The 18578-nt window shown below is 49.4% G+C and overlaps 7 protein-coding genes across 7 annotated transcripts; 5 read left to right on the plus strand and 2 right to left on the minus strand.

Moving 5' to 3' along the window:
* Window positions 1–286: 286 nt before the first annotated feature.
* Window positions 287–1439, plus strand: J7337_006322 (uncharacterized protein; the record flags this gene model as incomplete). Its single annotated transcript, XM_044823986.1, has 3 exons — window positions 287–575; window positions 634–1083; window positions 1135–1439. 3 exons carry the CDS (start codon window positions 287–289, stop codon window positions 1437–1439), a joined length of 1044 nt encoding a protein of 347 aa, XP_044682477.1.
* A 1078-nt stretch (window positions 1440–2517) lies between these two features.
* J7337_006323 (uncharacterized protein) lies at window positions 2518–3789 on the plus strand (the record flags this gene model as incomplete). The annotated part of the gene is made up of 3 exons (XM_044823987.1): window positions 2518–2784; window positions 2841–3161; window positions 3226–3789. The coding sequence occupies 3 exons, from the start codon at window positions 2518–2520 to the stop codon at window positions 3787–3789; spliced, it is 1152 nt and encodes a 383-aa protein (XP_044682478.1).
* An 834-nt stretch (window positions 3790–4623) lies between these two features.
* J7337_006324 (uncharacterized protein) lies at window positions 4624–6213 on the plus strand (the record flags this gene model as incomplete). The annotated part of the gene is made up of 2 exons (XM_044823988.1): window positions 4624–4641; window positions 4942–6213. 2 exons carry the CDS (start codon window positions 4624–4626, stop codon window positions 6211–6213), a joined length of 1290 nt encoding a protein of 429 aa, XP_044682479.1.
* Window positions 6214–9624: 3411 nt separating this feature from the next.
* On the plus strand, window positions 9625–11195 carry J7337_006325 (uncharacterized protein; the record flags this gene model as incomplete). The annotated part of the gene is made up of 2 exons (XM_044823989.1): window positions 9625–9762; window positions 9822–11195. 2 exons carry the CDS (start codon window positions 9625–9627, stop codon window positions 11193–11195), a joined length of 1512 nt encoding a protein of 503 aa, XP_044682480.1.
* Window positions 11196–11231: 36 nt separating this feature from the next.
* On the minus strand, window positions 11232–12809 carry J7337_006326 (uncharacterized protein; the record flags this gene model as incomplete). Its single annotated transcript, XM_044823990.1, has 1 exon — window positions 11232–12809. One exon carries the CDS (start codon window positions 12807–12809, stop codon window positions 11232–11234), a length of 1578 nt encoding a protein of 525 aa, XP_044682481.1.
* A 1957-nt stretch (window positions 12810–14766) lies between these two features.
* J7337_006327 (uncharacterized protein) lies at window positions 14767–15810 on the minus strand (the record flags this gene model as incomplete). The annotated part of the gene is made up of 1 exon (XM_044823991.1): window positions 14767–15810. The coding sequence occupies one exon, from the start codon at window positions 15808–15810 to the stop codon at window positions 14767–14769; it is 1044 nt and encodes a 347-aa protein (XP_044682482.1).
* A 1474-nt stretch (window positions 15811–17284) lies between these two features.
* On the plus strand, window positions 17285–18463 carry J7337_006328 (uncharacterized protein; the record flags this gene model as incomplete). The annotated part of the gene is made up of 1 exon (XM_044823992.1): window positions 17285–18463. One exon carries the CDS (start codon window positions 17285–17287, stop codon window positions 18461–18463), a length of 1179 nt encoding a protein of 392 aa, XP_044682483.1.
* Between the last annotated feature and the right edge of the window lie 115 nt (window positions 18464–18578).

Raw genomic sequence — 18578 nt, forward strand, 5'->3', positions numbered from 1 at the left:
CGGTAACCTGAGGGGCGGGTGTCGCGGGAACGTTTCCCGATAGTGCCCCGAAGACTCTGACACCGCAGCATCTGCCGATTTACCAGCAATAAAGCTTGTTACCTTGGCAATCATTGATTGATAATCACATCAATCTTTCTGAAGTATATTTACGATACAATAGGTAAGGTCATCAAGGGGTCAAATTCAAAGCCACAGATTGATAGACGCAATCCCCAGCAGCCTGTCACAATTACCATCAACTGAACTTCACTCATCCTCATAAATATCCAAGACATTAATCAAAATGGCGCCTTCTGCAGTCACAGCATCCGGCGATGGTCAGGCCATTGGCGACGTCACTCCAGCCAAGTCACTTAACACATCTGAGGAGCTTGTTGAAGCCCTCAAAAGTACCAACACTGCTCCTCTCTGGGCTCAGATGACACGCCTGAACCCTCCAGCACCCAATCCTCAAACCATTCCCTATGTCTGGTCATATGACAAGATCAAGCCATACTTGCTCAAGGCTGGTCAGCTTATCACTGAGAAGCAAGCTGAGCGTCGCGTCCTGATGCTTGGGAACCCTGCAAGAGGTGAGCCGAGCAGCACATTTCCCCGCCCCCGGAGTTTGTACTGATCTTTTTGGCTTAGCCGCACCATACACAACTGATACCCTGTATGCTGGACTTCAGCTGGTGCAGCCCAAGGAAACAGCACCTGCGCACAGACACACTGCCTTCGCTTGCAGGTTTATCATCGAAGGCACTGGCGGCTTCACTGCAGTTCATGGCAAGAGAGTGCCTATGAAGCCTCGTGATGTCATTGTCACTCCCACCTGGAACTGGCATGACCACGGAAAGAAGGGTGCTGATGAAGAGGGTGGAGATGATAAGCCAGTCATCTGGCTTGATGGTCTTGACCTCCCCAGCTTCATCCACTTCCCTGTTCATTTCGTCGAACATCATACAGCTGCGCGATACCCAGCTGAAGACTTCGAAGAGTCCGATATTGTCTACCCATGGAGCAAGATGCAGCCCAAACTAGATGTCAGCCCAGACGAATGGGTCTCGGAGCCGTATCTGAAGCCTAGTGGGGCTGAGAGTAAGCGCTGACATTGACGACCCTTGGGCTTTAGCTAACATCATCACACAGTTGGTCGTATCATTGGCGCCTCAGCTGAGAGACTTGATCCAGGTGCCAAGTCGCCCGAGATCCAAGAGACAAGCTCTGCTGTGTACCATGTCATTGAAGGTTCCGGTTCCACTCAAGTCGGAGACAAAATCCTTCAATGGAAGCAGGGTGATACGTTTTGCATCCCCACTTGGCACAAGTATCAGCATCATGCAGACGACAACAGTAAGGTTTATCTCTATAGGTTTGATGATAAGCCGATGCTAAGGGCTTTGGGCTTTTACCGCGTGGCGGGAGTTGATGTTGAGACTTATGTCTCTGAATGAGAAGCTAGATAATCTTGTTTGCGCATGTATCATGAGGGAATGGAGGCAGCAATAATATAGGCTCCCAAATAAAACAATCGTTCATTTGAGTAAGATATATCTTGGGATTAACCAAGAGTAAGATGTTAAAGTAAGGTTATGCTCTTGGTGCTCTTGGTACGATTGAGTATCTTGTCAATCTTTGTATGTGAATATGAGAATAGCCTCTCTTTAGTTGGCCAAGCTCTGGCACCAGTTCAAGACCTTCTTTGCACTCAAGATTTCATTATCTCTAACCATACAAGTCGCAATGGAGCCCGATGTACATGGCACTAGGCGCCTGCCACAACTCCGATCCCGCCGCCTACTTTCTTTTGTCGCTCAACCTCTTCCGTAACCCTCAGTCACTTTCTGATGGTGCATCACGTCTCACAATGCTAGACTTTCGGATGGGTTGGTCCTAAACCGAGCAACGGGACCTCACTACCGACTTTAGCATGCGTTTGACAGGTGATGATCCGGTGTCTAGCCAATCGCCTGGAGAATGGGCGGGCAACCGACGTTGCCCCTAACGCCGGACTATACTGATTGGCGCATCCGCGCCCGAGGCTACGAATTATTGTTTCTTGGCGTGTTCCCGGAAACCTTCTGTTAGTCTATACTACAAGTAATACGATTTTTCGCCAAAATGATACTCAGTTTCCGATATCGCCTTCCGGATGTCGTAAATTCCACTGAAGCTCTTTCAGAAACAATGACAGACTCAACTATTGACCAGCCTGTGATTCGCAATGGATCACAAGGTTATCGTGTTCCCCTGCTTATCAACGATTCTCCAGTTTTAAGAGAGGATGATACTTCACGACATCAATCCTTTGAAGGAGGGTATTTCCAGGGCGCTGATCTATCTGATTGTGTGGCTGCTGTGGAGAGTTGTAGCAAAGCATTCTTGACTTGGTCTACAACTTCTCCGACCCATAGGCGCGGTCTTCTCTTGCGTTTGGCACAGGTACCGAACTTCCTTGGCTTCCTTGATAGCCATGACTAATAAGTAAAAATCTAGGTACTCAAGAACCATCAGAATGAGGCTCGAAATATTATGAAGTCAGAGATACACTGCAACGATGAATGGGCTTCCATTGGCGTTACCACCAGCATCGATCTGATCGAACAGACTGCGTATCTCCTGACGGCTGGTAGCATGAGTGGCAGCATCCCACATACCCAACCTGAAGGGTCATACGGCTTAGTGTTTACTCGTCCTTTGGGAGTTATTCTGGGTATTGCTCCTTGGAACTCGCCTCTCTTCTTGGCCCTTCGAGCGGTTATTGCCCCACTGGCTGTTGGAAACACCGTTATTCTCAAGGTAAGAATCACGTTCCCGATGCTCGGTGACAACATACTAATCTCGGCCAACTCTAGGGATCTGAGCTTAGTCCTCGGATACATCACTTCGTCGCCGGGTTGTTCGCAAAAGCTGGCTTCCCTCCAGGCGTCGTCAACTTCATCCTTCATCGACCTCAAGATGCCCCTGAGGTAGTTAATTATCTCATCCGAGACCCTGCTGTCAGAAAGGTCAACTTCACTGGCTCAACGCCAGTTGGGCGCAGTATTGCTGAGCAAGCGGGACGGGCTCTGAAGCCGGTATTGCTGGAGCTTGGTGGCAAGAACTGCTGCATCGTCCTGAAGGACGCAGACATTGGTCGTGCAGCAGAAGCAGCTCTTGCAGGAGCAACACTAAATGTGAGCTTTGTTTCTACTCCTTCTGGTCACTCACTAATCAATTCTGTGCACAAAGGGCGGACAGATATGCATGTCTACAGATCTTGTCCTCGTGGAAAAGGATGTCGTAGATGAGTTTCGTGCCGAGCTTACAAAACAGCTACAAAGTAGGAATGGGTCCGCGTATCGACTTGTTGGACCAAAGAGTCACGCGCGAGTACAAGCTTTGGTCTCCGATGCAGAAGCCAAGGGATCTTCTGTAAACTCTTCTACGGACCACCAAACCGACTCAAAGTTGAGACCCATTACGATCCTCGATAATATCAACAGCTCTATGGACTTCTTACGCGCAGAGAGTTTCGGTCCCTGTCTTGGAATCGTCGCGGTCTCTGACGGGGACGAGGCGGTCAAGATTGTCAACGATAGTGATTACGGGCTGTCTGGTGCGATATGGACACGGAATCAGTACGCAGCTTTGGAAATGGCGCGTCGTCTTCAAGTTGGAGCGGTGCATATCAACTCGTCTACTGTTCATGATGAAGCGACTTTGCCTCATGGAGGAACGAAGCAGAGTGGATTTGGAAGATTTGGTGCGGAATGGGGGCTGAAGGAGTTTGTTGAGACGCAAACGGTTATCATGCACCCGTGATTATATCACTTACTGAGCTCTATATCAATTGCATTTTCTTCAATCATCCTCGAATATCACAACACATAACCACGTAGTTAATTTGAAATTGTATAGTCTAGAGACCTTCATTGGTATAGATACCTAATAATCCTTGGGTAATTGTGTGAGTAGCTGGTAAGTGCCTAGATTGGGCTGATGAGAGCGTCATTTTCGGCCGATAGACCTGGTAGCTGATGCCTACACGATGCGCCTTCTCGTACCTAATACTCATTGTCTTTGAGTATCATCACAAACAGCACTGGCTGCTAGCACCTCCATTATCCGCTGTGACGGTACGTCGAATACTGTCTCCCGACCTACCCGTTCACTCGGCCTACGGGCATCTCGCTCATAATTGCCACTTCCGTTAGGTCAGATACACGAGTATCCGTATCCAAGCCTAAGATAATGGCAGACCCCGCGGAATTCAAGGCACAACGTTCAACAAGCGAGATGAGGTCCCCGCAGGATTTGTTGAGTCGGCCATCCCGCAAGAATGTGAAGCTTTTGAGCCATGTAAAACGCGTCACGCTTTGATTGAAGCGATGAGATCGTGCGGGGTAGACTCTGGGGTAAGAGCTGGATCTTTTCCGGGAATCGGGGCAAAGACGGGAGACAGCGTCTCACTGCCGGAAGCATCCTGGCACGAGGCTTGGTCTAGACCAGCACAGGGCGATGGCCAGTGATAAGCGAAGGCATAAAGGATTGAGGCTCGAACCCTGTGAGCAACTCCTTTTCTGGTATCAGTTTCATCAATTGTCATCAACACAATAGTCAGTCATCAAGTGTGCTACGAGGACCGCGTACTCGACAATGTCTATCTCTCCTTTTGTAAGAGCACCTCTAGTCACAGGTTCAATTGAGACCACGAATGCTAATGGAACGCGACTAATAGCAATGGCCGCTCTGGTGGCGTATATGCGTTCTGCTGAACGTCAGCTTCTACAATCTTCTCGGGAATGCCTGGGCTGCTGGCCTTTCTCCCGTCTTTGGATTAATTATTCGGGAGCTGCACTGCACGCAAGATCAGGCTTCTAACTTGCCAACGTATGCTCTGCTAGCTCTTGGACTCTCTGTGCGTTATCCACCGTCTTATCCCTGATTGATCTCTTGATCTGCTGACCCTTTCAGAATCTCTTCGCTCTCCCGCTATCACTACTCATCGGAAAGCGCTACACCGTCCTCGGTTCGCTCGTCATCTTTATCGCGTGTAACATTTGGTCCGGCGAAGCGAGTGACTACTACTCCCTTCGAAACTCACGCATCGTTGGTGGATTGGCTGGTGGTCTCGTCGAGGCTCTCGGTCCCATCATCGTAGCTGAGACGTTTCCCACTCATCAGCTTGGAAGAGCCATGGTCGTCTACGTTGGCTTCCTCGCTGCTGGCTCCGCGATCGGTCCAATGGTCGCTGGTGCAGTTGGAGTCAGTCTGGGGAGCTGGAGGTGGTACCTGAGGATTCTGACCATCGCGACTGGCCTGAATCTTTTTGGTTCCATCTTGATGCTTCCTGAGACAACCCACGATATCGAAGAGCTGGACGCGGCTCAACCCAGACCTGGAAGCTCGCCCGTCGCCGAGCCGAAACCTACGAGCACCTCGGTCGAAGATATCTGCATCTCATCACCGGCCGGAACTACAACTGGAGAGATCTCTCCTGCCAGCTTCAGAAAGGAGTACATTTCGAGGTCCTTTAGCAGCGAGTTTATGCCGATGAAGTGGAAGGAAATGGGTCTATCACTGGTCCGGCCGCTGCAGCTGCTCATGGCACCTCAAGTCCTAGTCACCGTCTACATTTTTGGCCTAACCATTGGCTGGACTGTCATCATCTCCATCCTCATCGCCATCACCTACGCTCAACCTCCTTTGTTGTGGAATTCGCGTTCGATTGGTCTACTCAACGTCGGTTCTCTTATCGGTCTTCTTATTGGCCTCCCCGTTGGTGGTTACCTCGCAGACCTTCTCTTCATTCGCTCAACAAAGGGACGCACCCAGGAGCCTAATCCTAGGAGTAGACTGCCAATGATGCTTGTCGGAGGAATTGCCAGCCCTCTTGGCTGCATTATCCTCGGCCATGGACTTCAAAACCCTGTCCACTGGATCGTTGTCTGCGTCGGATGGAGTCTCCTTGCATTTGGCTTGACAGGATCGGCTAATGTCCTGCTTACTTATTCGGTCAACACTATGCCTTCGCGAGCAGGAGATATCGGTGTCCTTGTAAATGTCATGAAGAATTGCTTGGCCTTTGGCGTATCCTACTCGGCCATCAGTTGGATGAACGGTATGGGCCCATTGAAGCAGTTCGCAACTATGGCTGGTCTTCTCTGGCTTGGTTACTTTCTGGTGATTCCGGTTTGGGTTTGGAGCAAGTCTATTGTCCGCAGGAGCGCTGTTTATGCTCGGTAGAAGCTTGTGGGGAGTTTGTTACACTGTTTAGTTGGCTTTTGGTGCAACTCAATCAACTTTCATACTAACTTGACATTTTCGGGGTCCTGGCTAACCATGTCACAACCTCTGACTGATGAAAAAGACGACATCCACACGCGTGCCACTCGACCATAAACAGCACGGAATAACATCATTCATTACAGCAAAACCCTGCATCGACTTGAATCTGCGTAATGAACTGATAGAATAGTACAAATAGAATAATCATTTCATCAATAGAAGCAGTCCGACTCTCCGACGATGAGAGAACGCCCTGTAAAAAGCCTGACAAGATGCCAAGTCGCGTGTTTACCCTACATCCTTAAGCCGCTGTGAGAAATGCTTCCGCTTTGACCAATTGAGTACCTCGACCCGCAAGCAAAAACTGGGCTAACCAAGTCCAGCTGCCAAGCGAATCAGATCGACGCACAGCCACAGATTGTATTCTATATATAAAACCAAGACCAGAGCACTGTGAGACGATTGATCTTGCAATCCAATGTCGCAGACATGCGCCTTCATATACACAATAAATCTATCATAACCATGCCCTTTTCGACTGTCTACGAAGATCCTTGGACAAGGTCTCCGATTGACTTGGCCGACGCTGCTGTTGTGAGCTGACATCCTGTTGTTTGGTGCAATGGATCCAAAGCTCATTCCTTATCGATAGCAACACCTTCAACTGATCGAGACATTTCTGAAGCTCCTCCAACACCTCAGTGATGCGGATAGAAGCATAAGTGACGAGACATTGGCATATTCAGAATGGCGCTATGCTATGTATATTCGTTTCATCGACCTGCGAGGCTTTTGCCCAAATGACCACCCGCCTCCATGGTAGGCTCTGTGCCTTTGCGATACGATCGTCTGACTGATAATAATAGGGATGTCGCACTTATCATGTATCTGCACATGCTGTCCCCTTCGTGCTTTCATCAATACATATACGATAACCGCAACCGCAACTTCAATGGCATCTTTGGCTTGGAACATCGGCATTTTCCTATGACTAGATTGCTGACCGGTGAATGGTGTCCCAGACGGACAAAGAATGCTTGGGATGAGTGTAGTAAGATGAGTTCGTCTGGCTCCGAGTGCTGTGGCTCTAACCTACCGTATCAACTATGGTCCTCTGCACCATGGAAGCCGAAAAGACTCTCCATTCTGGGAAGCAGGGCAGATCGACCACCATGTTCGGACAGAAAATGGATAACGCCGACTGGTAAAAGACTCGAAGACATACCTAAAGACCAACAAGGCAAAGTCATCCTGATGCACCAATGGGATCGGTGCCGCACAAATGTACACGAGCATGGCTACAAGGTCTGGGACCTCCAATCATACGCAGCAATACGAACTTGCAGGGTAGAGGAAAGATGCAGGAGTCAAAGTCAGCATGAACAGTTCAATGAGACATGCATGCTGAAGCCATGGCCTTGTTTGCAGGATCTTCGAGCAGACCTCGAGCAACAAGTGTCTTTCTGGAAGGTTATACAACGAGCCAAGGACTCGGCGCCTGGGTTTGTCGACAGGTTGAAGAACTCAGTGGGAGACTACGAAGACCTTCTCGGTCTTTTGGGCAGTATACTTCCAAAGAGTGAGACGGATGGCTCATACAAGTCCAAGCTCGACCCTAAGTCAGCGAAGCCGTCGCGTCACCCAAGCTCACGACCCTCTCGAATTATTCCCCCGACACTTGAGATTGATCTTCTATGGCAGACTCATCGTTTGTTCCCAGCGAGTTACTGGGTTTGGTCGGCTGAGAAGGCAGACTGGGTCCTCGATAGAGAACGCACTGCGAATACCCAGGCGGCAGGTACACTGCTTCAACATACAAGACAATTATGGAATTCGAAGTATACATCGGAGCTCGAAAGGGGAGTATCAGTGGAGGAGACGTTGATGGATTACGTGCCTGACATAGTGAAGCATGCCGCTGCCAACGTGGAGAGGACCGATCTAAGAACTCTGCTCTTGGGTCGTGATGCACGGAAACAGAGACGGGTTATTAGAAGGGGTCGAGGGGACGATATATGTGGCGGTGGAGGAGCGGGTGATTATGGAGGGTCTGGGGGATGTGATGGAGGCGGCGGTGGTGATGGTGGCGGAGGCGGCGAATAGGGAACGATGGAACGGCCAATGTCCCAAGATTGTGAAAGTGGGGATTGGAATGAAATTGAACTGATAGAGTCGATTACAAATTGTAGCAACAGGGGAAAATAGATATGAGGGAGGCAGGAGTAGAGTTGTAGAAGTGGGAAGCAATAGAAGATAAAGGGGAAAAAAGAGGCTGGGCGTGCGTCCTAGTGGACTGATCCGTTACGACCTTATACTGATGGCAAGGACTGACGATACATGGAGCTGCCAGAAGATGCCACCATCCTCTCACTGTGAAATTGCCACGGCGACAATCTACTGCTAGCGGTCTGACGAGACCAGCTGCGTACGGAATACTCGGATGCACTGGACTGCCTAATGACAACTATTCGTCCTGGCATGCTTGACGTCAATCGCATGGATCATTGCCATATGCTTGCTTGCACAGCTCAATTTGCGCCCGTTGCTTGGCACCAAAATGGTCTAGAAAGACTTGGCAATGAGGGAATTATTGACTTCTCCAGATGCGGAGATCATGCTCCGACAATATTGAGGGGGATTCGTATTGCAAAATGGCGCGTGGGAATGGGGCTTGTTGGGGTAGCGAGACACCAGTTGGAGTCTAGAAAAGTCGAGACGAAAACCCCGCACTTCTCCGCCTGCGCCGCCTGAGTTTAATTCAAGCTTATTCCAGGTGCACGGCTGTTTACTTGTCGCAGTGACCAAGAGATGCATTCTTATTCGTTATCCAAGGTCCTTCATCACCCTTCTAAGGCCAGACTATTTGTTCTAGCGTGTTGCAGCGGCCGTTGTCTCCCTGCGCCTCGGGGGTTGAATTGGGGCTCGGACGTCCGAGGTCTCCAATGGATCAACAACCTTCTGCTACACTATGACATCTTCGCAATCAAGTGCGGGAAAAGACGGAATTCAATGTCCAATGTTATCGTGTCCTCGTATGTGGGTTGACAGCCACAACCTTGACCTTGTGGGCAGCACCCAGCTACGGAGAAGTCTATTGCCCCACGGGGTAGAATGGTGGAGGAACGATGGAATCTTACATGAACTGGGGCATAATGGGGCGCTCCATACGGATACAATACTGGAGACCGACCGTCGGTATTGTAAGTGCGATCAAACTCGCCGAAAAGTATAGATAAAAGGGTCCCTGCACAACTCGTAGGAGATTCTTTGGCCCAAGCTACCTCACTACCTATCTGAGAGGCCGTGGTATCGCTTTTCAGTCAGAACCCCTTCGACCTCTTGTCTTGAAGTCTGTCAATTGCAATCGCCATGGCAGATCTTGAGAAGCCGTTCCCAATTGAGACTGAAAAGGTCGACAACACAACCATCGAATACGAGCGAGCTCAGCTTCTGGCTCATCTACCAGACCCTGACGCTGGAAAAACGGTGGAAGAGCGTCGAGCTATTGTAAGTACAATCACGGGCGCACTGATACCAAGAAACGACTTTACTGACGGGCAAAACAGGAAAAGAAGCTTATGTGGAGGGTTGATCTGGCCCTTATCCCGTGGCTATCCTTCCTCTACCTCTTATCCTTCCTTGACCGTACCAATATCGGAAATGCACGACTGGCTGGTCTCGAACTTGATCTTGGGATGGTCAAAGGGGACTACAATAATGCATTGACAATTTTCTTCGTCTCGTATGCTGTCGTCGAACCTGCAACAAATGCTCTGCTCAAGAAGATCACGCCACGGTTATTCTTCACCCTTATCATTCTAACATGGGGGCTTATAATGACTCTTATGGGGCTTGTTACCAACGTCAAGGGCTTGCTGGCTGCTCGGTTCTTCCTCGGTATGGCCGAAGCCGGACTCTTCCCCGGAGTCAACTATTACCTCTCTTGCTGGTACAAGAGCTCTGAAATCGGCATCCGGTCTTCCATCTTTTTCTCGGCAGCTGCACTAGCAGGCTCCTTTGGCGGTTTGCTTGCTGCAGTCATTGCGAAAATGGATGGAATTGGCGGGAAACCTGGTTGGGCTTGGATCTTTATCTTGGAGGGCCTTGCTACTGTGGTGGCTGGACTGGCGTGCTGGTGGCTCGTCTTTGATTGGCCAGCAACAGCGAGCTTCCTGAGTCCTGACGACCAGATCCGAGTCCAACGTCGCTTGATCATGGACCGACAAGGTAGAACTGCCGAGGATTTCGACAAGAGACACATGTTTGCTGCTTTGAAGGACTGGAAAACATATGGATACATGCTTATCTATATGGGCTGTCTTACTCCTCTATACGCCTTCTCCCTGTTTCTCCCGACCATCATTGCTGGCATGGGGCATTCGGGCACAAAAGCCCAGCTTCTCTCTGTGCCCCCTTATGCAGTCGCAGCAGCTCTTACCATTTGCGTGGGATTCTACGGTGACAGGACCCGACAGCGAGGTTACTGTAACATCGCCATCGTTTTGCTTGGTATTGCTGGTTTTGCTATGCTCATAGCGACGTCCAACCCCACAGTGCAGTACGTCGGCGTCTTCCTCGGCGCAGCAGGCATTTACCCCACCGTTCCGAACACTCTCTCCTGGTTGAACAATAACACCGAGGGTTCGCTCAAACGCGCTTTTGTGCTGGGAGTAGTGGTTGGCTGGGGCAATCTGAATGGCGTGGTGTCCTCAAACATCTACTTGCTTCGCGAAAAGCCCCGTTACTATACGGGGCATGGGGTTGTCTTTGGCTATCTGGTGGTTTTCTTGCTTGGTGGTTCTATCTTGATGCATCTGGGACTTCGCAAGATGAACAGAGATCGCAGCCTTGGCAAGATGGATGCCAAATGGGACAGCTTGTCAGATGAACAGAAGTGGGTTCAAGGTGACCTGCGACCTGACTTTAAATACACCCTATAGATCAGATAGTATTGTATAGTTGATGTCACTTAGCCATTATATACCAAAGTCCTGACGTCTGCTCAAGATTCTCTTCTTGACATCTTCAGGGTATCCGTTCTCAAAATCACAAGTCACCCAGCCTTGCTTCCCTTCATACTCTTCTGGCAACAAGCAATTGGCCACGACCTTTCCTCCCGTGAGCTTTGTCCCAGGTCCGTGCGACATATACGGCACGAGTGGGTAGGCAGGTACATCCTCAAAATGGAACTCATCCATCGCTGGTCTACATCTCGTTGCAAAAGCCCAAGTAACATCATTCATGTCGAATGGATTGATATCCTCCCCTACAACAAGCAAGCGGTGGATCTGCATACCGCACTTGGTGCGGAACACAAGGTCTCCTATCTTGGTGCAGAAGTCCTTGGCGTTCGTTTTCATTTCGGCTAGCTTCTTGCGGTCTACCTGCACAGCTGCCCAGATAACCTGCGTCTCGAACAAGGCAAAGACTTGGGTCACTGGCAAATTGTGCTGCTGGAGCAAGTGCCGTATCTCAGCAGAGGCAAGCGTTCCAATCATGGTATGCGTCTCATCTGGACCCAGGTTTGCGCGTCCAGGTACACAAACTGGTAGAATTGGGTTGTTCCGATGGGTGATTGCTTTGACAGTATATAGAGGCTGCTGAGAGTTTTCATCGAGAAAGCTGTAGCCATGCATCTCGCCGAATGGACCCTCTTTGGCAGTATCTGTGATAGAAATAGTCCCCTCTAACACGATCTCGCTAGTCGCGGGTACGTACATGTCGTTGGTTTCGCACTTGACCAGCTCTAATGGTGAACCACAGAGTGCCCCGACATATTCGGACTCCGAAACACCAGCTGGTAGGGGCATACTGGCCGCCATGGTTGCTATAGGCGGGGCTCCCAAAGCGATGGCATACGGGACGTCTTTGCCGGTCTTTTTCCATTGTTCAAAGATTCTGGCGATATGCTGTGGCTTCATAATGAGCCCGACCATGCGCGTCTTATCATAAACCATCGCGCGTGCGATGGACCAATTTGTCCATGGCTCTGTTGGATGGGGTATGACGTTAATCCCCAATGTCTGGATGTAGTTCCCCCCATCGGCCTTGTTCAAAAGAGGAGCAGGTAACTTGGTGAGATCGACATCATCACCCATGATGATGTTTTCTTTGCACGGCCCAGTAGACACATGAACTGGAGGCAGTGGCCTTTGTCCCTTTGCCGACAGCATCTTGTCGATGACATCTGTGACGCCAGAGTCTTTTGGAAGTGCGAGATGCTGCGCAAGACGTCGGTAAGGATATTCAGGGTCACTGGAGAAACCAGCTGGCGCACCGAGGATGCGAAAGAGGCCTTCTTTTGCGCCCTTCGCATTGTGGAACAACGGAGCCTTGGAACGTAGTTCATATGCCAGCCGAATGGCAGCTGCGACTTCGAGTTTGGGATCGACTTCAGAAGTGATGTCGGCTAAGTCATTATCCTCTCGCAAAGTGTCCACAAAGGCCCGGAAGTCAAGGTGCGCGGGAGTGGAAGTCCTGCCTGCTGAAAGTGGCCTGCGCGATGCGCGGCTCGCCAGGAGCTTGTTTGTCAAGGAAGGTCGAAATCGTTGCATTATGGTCACTGAATATTCAATGAATGAAAGTTCAAGATTTTACCTTCATGACCGGTCCTCCAGGTCGTTGTCCATCTATGAATTTAAGTGGGTGAAGCATTGTCGGCCGCCTCGTACCACATCTGGAAATGCGCTGTAGTCAGCTTTAGCAAGCATGTTATTAAGCACTACTGCAGCGATCTGTCATCTCGTAGCAAGCCACAATGTAACAAGTCTTATCTCGATCGCGAAGCCGTACCGATTATCCGAAATCACACCACTACAAAGGTCCAATCGTTTCATCGTTCTCGTCCCTCTATCCTGCTCGGGCTCCGTCCTTAATCATACCAGCCCGGCGATTTTAAAATCCAGTCGTCGGAAGTGTCTATATAGAAAAATCAGGTAATTTATTGGTGAGCGGGAATTTCTGATCCGTCATGGCCGGTGGACTTAGAAGGCGACCTGTCGAAGTCAATTGTCGGCAAGATCCTCGACAGGCTAGGTTGGATTGCTTTGGCTAATAAAGTGTCCTGGGTCTTGACAGAGGAGGTTCGAGATAAAGAACACTAATGCAAATTTCGTATAAAAGTAGGACTGTGAGATGTGGCGTTTGCCTGGAGCCTTGTAAATCTTGGAATGATGCAGGATCGGCACCCCCATTCTATCATATAGTGCTTATACCCTTCCATACGGCAACCAGATGAATATTAGGATACTGAATGGCATGTTTGTAAACTCTGACTAAGTCTCATCTAAGGGCTTGTTGCATCTGTCTCTTCAAGCTGATCGGCTCTGTTACTCGTATAAGGATTGCAGCTTTAGGAGGCGTGTACAGGCTGCCGAGTAGATCTGACTTGCGATTCATGCGGGATTGAAGAAGCTACTAGAATCTCAATTGCACCAACAACTGCACGAGAGCTTCAATCAAGTTCCATAAGGATAAGATGCACAGTCTTGCTCGCCCATTACGTCTCTTCAGCACACACGATTTCACAAGGCTTTCACTCGCCCACCACCCGGCGATTCATACGCGATACAAATCATACCTTGCTAGGTCCAATGGCCGTCGGAAACGCATCGTCGTTGCTGTTACAGGAGCAACTGGTTCACCCCTAGCTGTTGCTCTTCTCAAACGCCTCCGGGAACTCGAGGTCGAGACGCATCTCATCATGTCGAAATGGGGAGGGGCAACGCTCAAATACGAGCTCGAAGCCCCAAGAAACACGACTTCATATCTAGAATCTCTTGCTTCAGTCACCCACTCGTCACTAGATGTCTCAGCTTCACTATCCTCTGGTTCCTTTCGCACAGACGGCATGATTGTAGTTCCATGCAGTATGAAGACATTAGCAGGCATACGCATGGGCTACGATAACGACCTCATCGTACGAGCGGCAAGTGTGACATTGAAGGAGAGAAGAAGACTTGTTCTAGTGGCTAGAGAAACACCGCTGACGAGCGTTTACTTGGAGAACATGCTTGAAGTGACGAAAGCTGGCGCTGTTGTATTTCCACCAATGATGGCCTTTTACACAAGACCGAGTTCTATTGATGACATGGTACAGCAAAGTGTGATGAGAATGATTGACTTGCTGGATCTAGAAGTCATTGATGGGGATATGCAGGATGAAGTCCGTTGGTCAGGGTTTGACTGGGCACGCAAGGGAAAGCAAAACACCTAGTGCAAAGACACAGGACATCTATAGCCTTTTTTACGACACTGTTCTGGGCCGGAGATGTTTCAAAGACCCGTTCAGATATACTGATTAGCATCAACCCAAAAGTTACTGGAGCTAGAACGTGATTTACTACTGCACACATCGTGCTGTTACAACTTTCAATGTCTTCTTCTGAGGGATGCCTCTATTCAGTAAAAATATCCGGTATTCTGAGCATTTCACAGGAAAGTAAGTAAACAGAGAGCTACCACTAAAAGAATATAGGCGGTATGCTATCTCTGAGGCCATTCGACAAATGTTTAAAAAACAACTATAGCACCGTTCGCTTCAGCTCTTGTATAGCTAACACCATGCACCTTGAATCCTTCCGCGTTGAGAAGAGTAATAATGCCACCATTGTTAGAAAGCGGGACGCTAGTTTCAATGGTCTTGGTGTCAGTAGGGCCAATGCGCGTGCCTGATGGTAGAGTTTGAGTATCTCCAGTCTTGATACGGATCTTCCATCCACTGAGATCAATCTCAGCTCCAGTTCTGTTCTTGAGAGTGATAGTCTCGGGAGCAGTGCCTGGCTGCTGATCGGGACCAGGTGGGTTGACAAGAGCCTGGACAATGAACACCGGCGAATCTTCAATGTCGACTTTCTCCTTGCCGTCATCGGACCTCTCGGGGGCAAGAAGGTCCGCCCAAGTGATGAAGTCTTGGTCGGGCAGAGGGTGGCCAGCCCGTTCGGGCCCGTCTTCAGTATGCACAGCCTGAGAGGCAAAGCCAATGAATACAGCCTCCCAATGATCTTCAAATTGAAAAACCAGACCACCGTCCTGGAAGACGCCATTGTCTTTAAGCCAACGTCCGGAATTACCCTGATTCATGTGGACGTTGTGTATACCTTTGCCGTCATTGAACTCTGAGCCGTAGATGTATACTGTGGCTTGAGCTGAAATGGCCCTATCGATGATGGGTCTCAACTGATCGAGGATGTCATTGTCTGCTCCGTCAACATCATGAGGGAGGATGCGACCGCAGGCACGGTTGAAGAGATTGCTACGGATATAATCCAGCGCAAGACCATCAAATCTCTGCTCCGATGCACCAGAAAGACGACGAAAACCGTTCCTCAGCTGAGATAGCTTGGTGGTGACATTATGGGTAAAATCTGAAATTGTCCAGTAGGCAAGACGGGACTCTTCTTTGTTTCCTGACTTGATGTTGATGGCAGCTCGACCTTCTGCGCCATCACCATCATCGAAGTAAAGCGAGAGGTGAGGTGAGTCAGGATCAGCCTTTCTGTCCTCAAAGGTGTAGCTGGCAGGCTTCGCACGCCAGACGCCGTAGTCTTTGACCATTGTAAAGGTGAGATACGTGGAATGAGAAGAACCAAGGAAGGTAAAATGTTGTGAAGACAGTTGGTTGTGAGGACTTCCTATCAATTATCCAGAGATACAATAGGTATATATAGTATAAAGGACGTGTGTCAGATTCAGATCTACAAATATGCCTTGGACAACATGGTGGCGTAGAAGGCTGAATTGCCCTGCATTAAAGTTATCCAGCCAGCCACGAACCTCCTTGCAGCGTCAAAGAATGTGATATCTGAGGCCAGACATGGTTTGCGACTTGATTCTCAGCACTAGCCTGTGCACTAAAACAGCGACTTTCTTGTTCACAGCAACACTATTTACACGAGTAGCGATTGGATCGACATAGCGGTGACTGCAAGATCCCCTACATAATAGGAATATTTATGATAGCAATCATTGCAGACTTAAAGGACAGGTGCTCGTAGAATAACGAGTAGCGCGTGCAGATTTTGTTTACCATGCCTTGGATAATTGAATAAAGAGACCGTTGCTTGGCTTTTGACTTTCCACCCTCGCAATTCTCAGCTCCGTGTTGTTACGGAAGTCTGTATATGCTGTTGTAGGGGAGGGTGCCACACTGTGTTCGCCCAGGGCTCTGATTGGCAATTTCAAGAGCAGCTGAAGAAACAAGACTTGTCTCTCTGCGCCACTGTCTAAAACACATGATATTTATGCTTATAATTTAGTCTGGACCTTACATAAATTTAGCATTTTATCGTATTGCTCCCTTACAGCAGGTAGAAGTCTGTTCGGTCTAGACTTTTAGTCCAGCTGCCACACTGCCGATATGACGTAGAGTATAGACTTCTAGCCCTGGCTCTCCACCAGCGCTGGCCCTATGGCATTGCAGGCCCATCGTCAATCCGGAACGCAGAGGGGAGTCTGGAATCGACCACTCTGTACTTTCGTCAGCTGCGAGGAAGGGAAGGTTAGTACATGTTCGAGGGGAGGGCTCCATGGCTGTCCCTACAGTGGCCTGTTTATGCGACACAAGCGTCAATGTGCCACGTCATGCTGTGATTACGCGCCTGACAAAGTCCTGTGGCAAGGCAGGAAGCATCGTCAAGATTTCATAACATGCTTCACTGTGGCTAGTCAAAACTGCTGCCCGAAGTGATGAATTGAAAGGGTGCTGATAGAGACTGTTCTGTTTTGAGGCAATATTTTACCGGCAAAGGACGCCGCTCTGTTCACCACTAGGGAGCCGTTGGAGTCGGTCGGGGAGCATGCTCCCCGACCGTCGGCCTGCCGCTTGCATGAACCCCTCAGCGGTCATAGTCGGCTTTATCGACCCGACAAATTGCCCACTGCTCATGTTCCAATCAACGTCCTTGAATTGGGGACTCTCCGCGCTAACAGAGGCATGAAATATCAACAGCTTCCTCTCGTGATTCCATTAGAGTGATAGACATCCAATCACACAGTTTATAATACCAGAAACAAAAACAAACGCCTCCCAATGGAAAAGTTCGACGTCGCGGTAGTAGGTCTCGGTGCCCTTGGCAGCGCAGCAGCTTGGCAAGCGGCACGAAAGGGAGCAAAAGTCATCGGTTTTGAACAGTTTGAGTTTGGCCACGTCCGGGGCGCGTCTCACGACACGTCTCGCATCGTCCGCACAGCATACGATGCTCCAGAATACGTCTCTCTCGCCAAAGCAGCGTATAATGACTGGGCCGAACTGGAGAAAGACGCCGGTTTGAAGCTTTTGACTGTCACCGGTGGTATCGTGGTACTTGCGAATGATCGCACCTGGAAATCCGGCTTCAAGGTCTCGGATTACACTGCGAGCCTTGATGCCAACAACGTACCCTACGAGCTTCTGAGGGCCAAAGAGGTCAATAAGCGATGGCCCAAGCTGGACATTGGTGATGACGAGAATGCGGTGTACACTCCCGATACTGGCATTGCGCACGCGGCTAAATCGGTCACGGCAATGCAATTCGTTGCTCGCGCTCGCGGAGCCATTCTCAAAGAAAATACACCAGTAACTGCAGTCATACCAATCGCGGATGACCGAAACAACAAAGGAGTCATCGTCAAGACAGAAAAGGGAGGTTTCCATGCTCGCAAGGTCATCCTGGCTGCAGACGCCTGGACAAACAAATTGCTTGCTCCCCTCGGTGTACAGATTTCACTTGAGGTCATGCAAGAGCAAGTAACGTACTTCAAGCCTAAAGAGCCATCTCTATTTACTGCCGAGCACTTTCCTGTATGGATCCGGGTGGTTGATGGAAAGACATTCTACGGGTTTCCCACTTTCGGTGAACCTACCATTAAGGCAGGCCGAGACGTGTCAAACAATCACATGAGCCCCGAAGAACGATCATACATCCACTCTCCGAAGCTCTTGGATGAGCTGACCGCATTCATGAAGGACTTTGTAACCAAAAATGAGGAACTTGAGATCCTTCGCACAGTTACATGCCAATACACGATAACCCCGGGTCGACAATTCATACTCAGCGCACTAGATCAGTATCCCGACATTTTGGTTGCGTTGGGGGCGGCTCATGGTTTCAAATTCGCACCTGTTATCGGTCGCGTCATGGCGGAGCTGGCTATAGATGGCAAGACAACTGAGGATCTGTCCAAGTTTGTTATACCGGTGATTCAATCAGTTGTTCGAAGTAAGATCTAGCATATAGATAAACATCACCATTATCATTACGAGAATCATTGAATTATTCATGATGTTATGATACTACCAACCATCTATAACTTATTTGTTCAATAAATTGCAAAATGAATCTGCC

The sequence above is a fragment of the Fusarium musae genome, chromosome 4 (genome assembly GCF_019915245.1).
Source record: "Fusarium musae strain F31 chromosome 4, whole genome shotgun sequence".
Taxonomy (NCBI): domain Eukaryota; kingdom Fungi; phylum Ascomycota; class Sordariomycetes; order Hypocreales; family Nectriaceae; genus Fusarium; species Fusarium musae.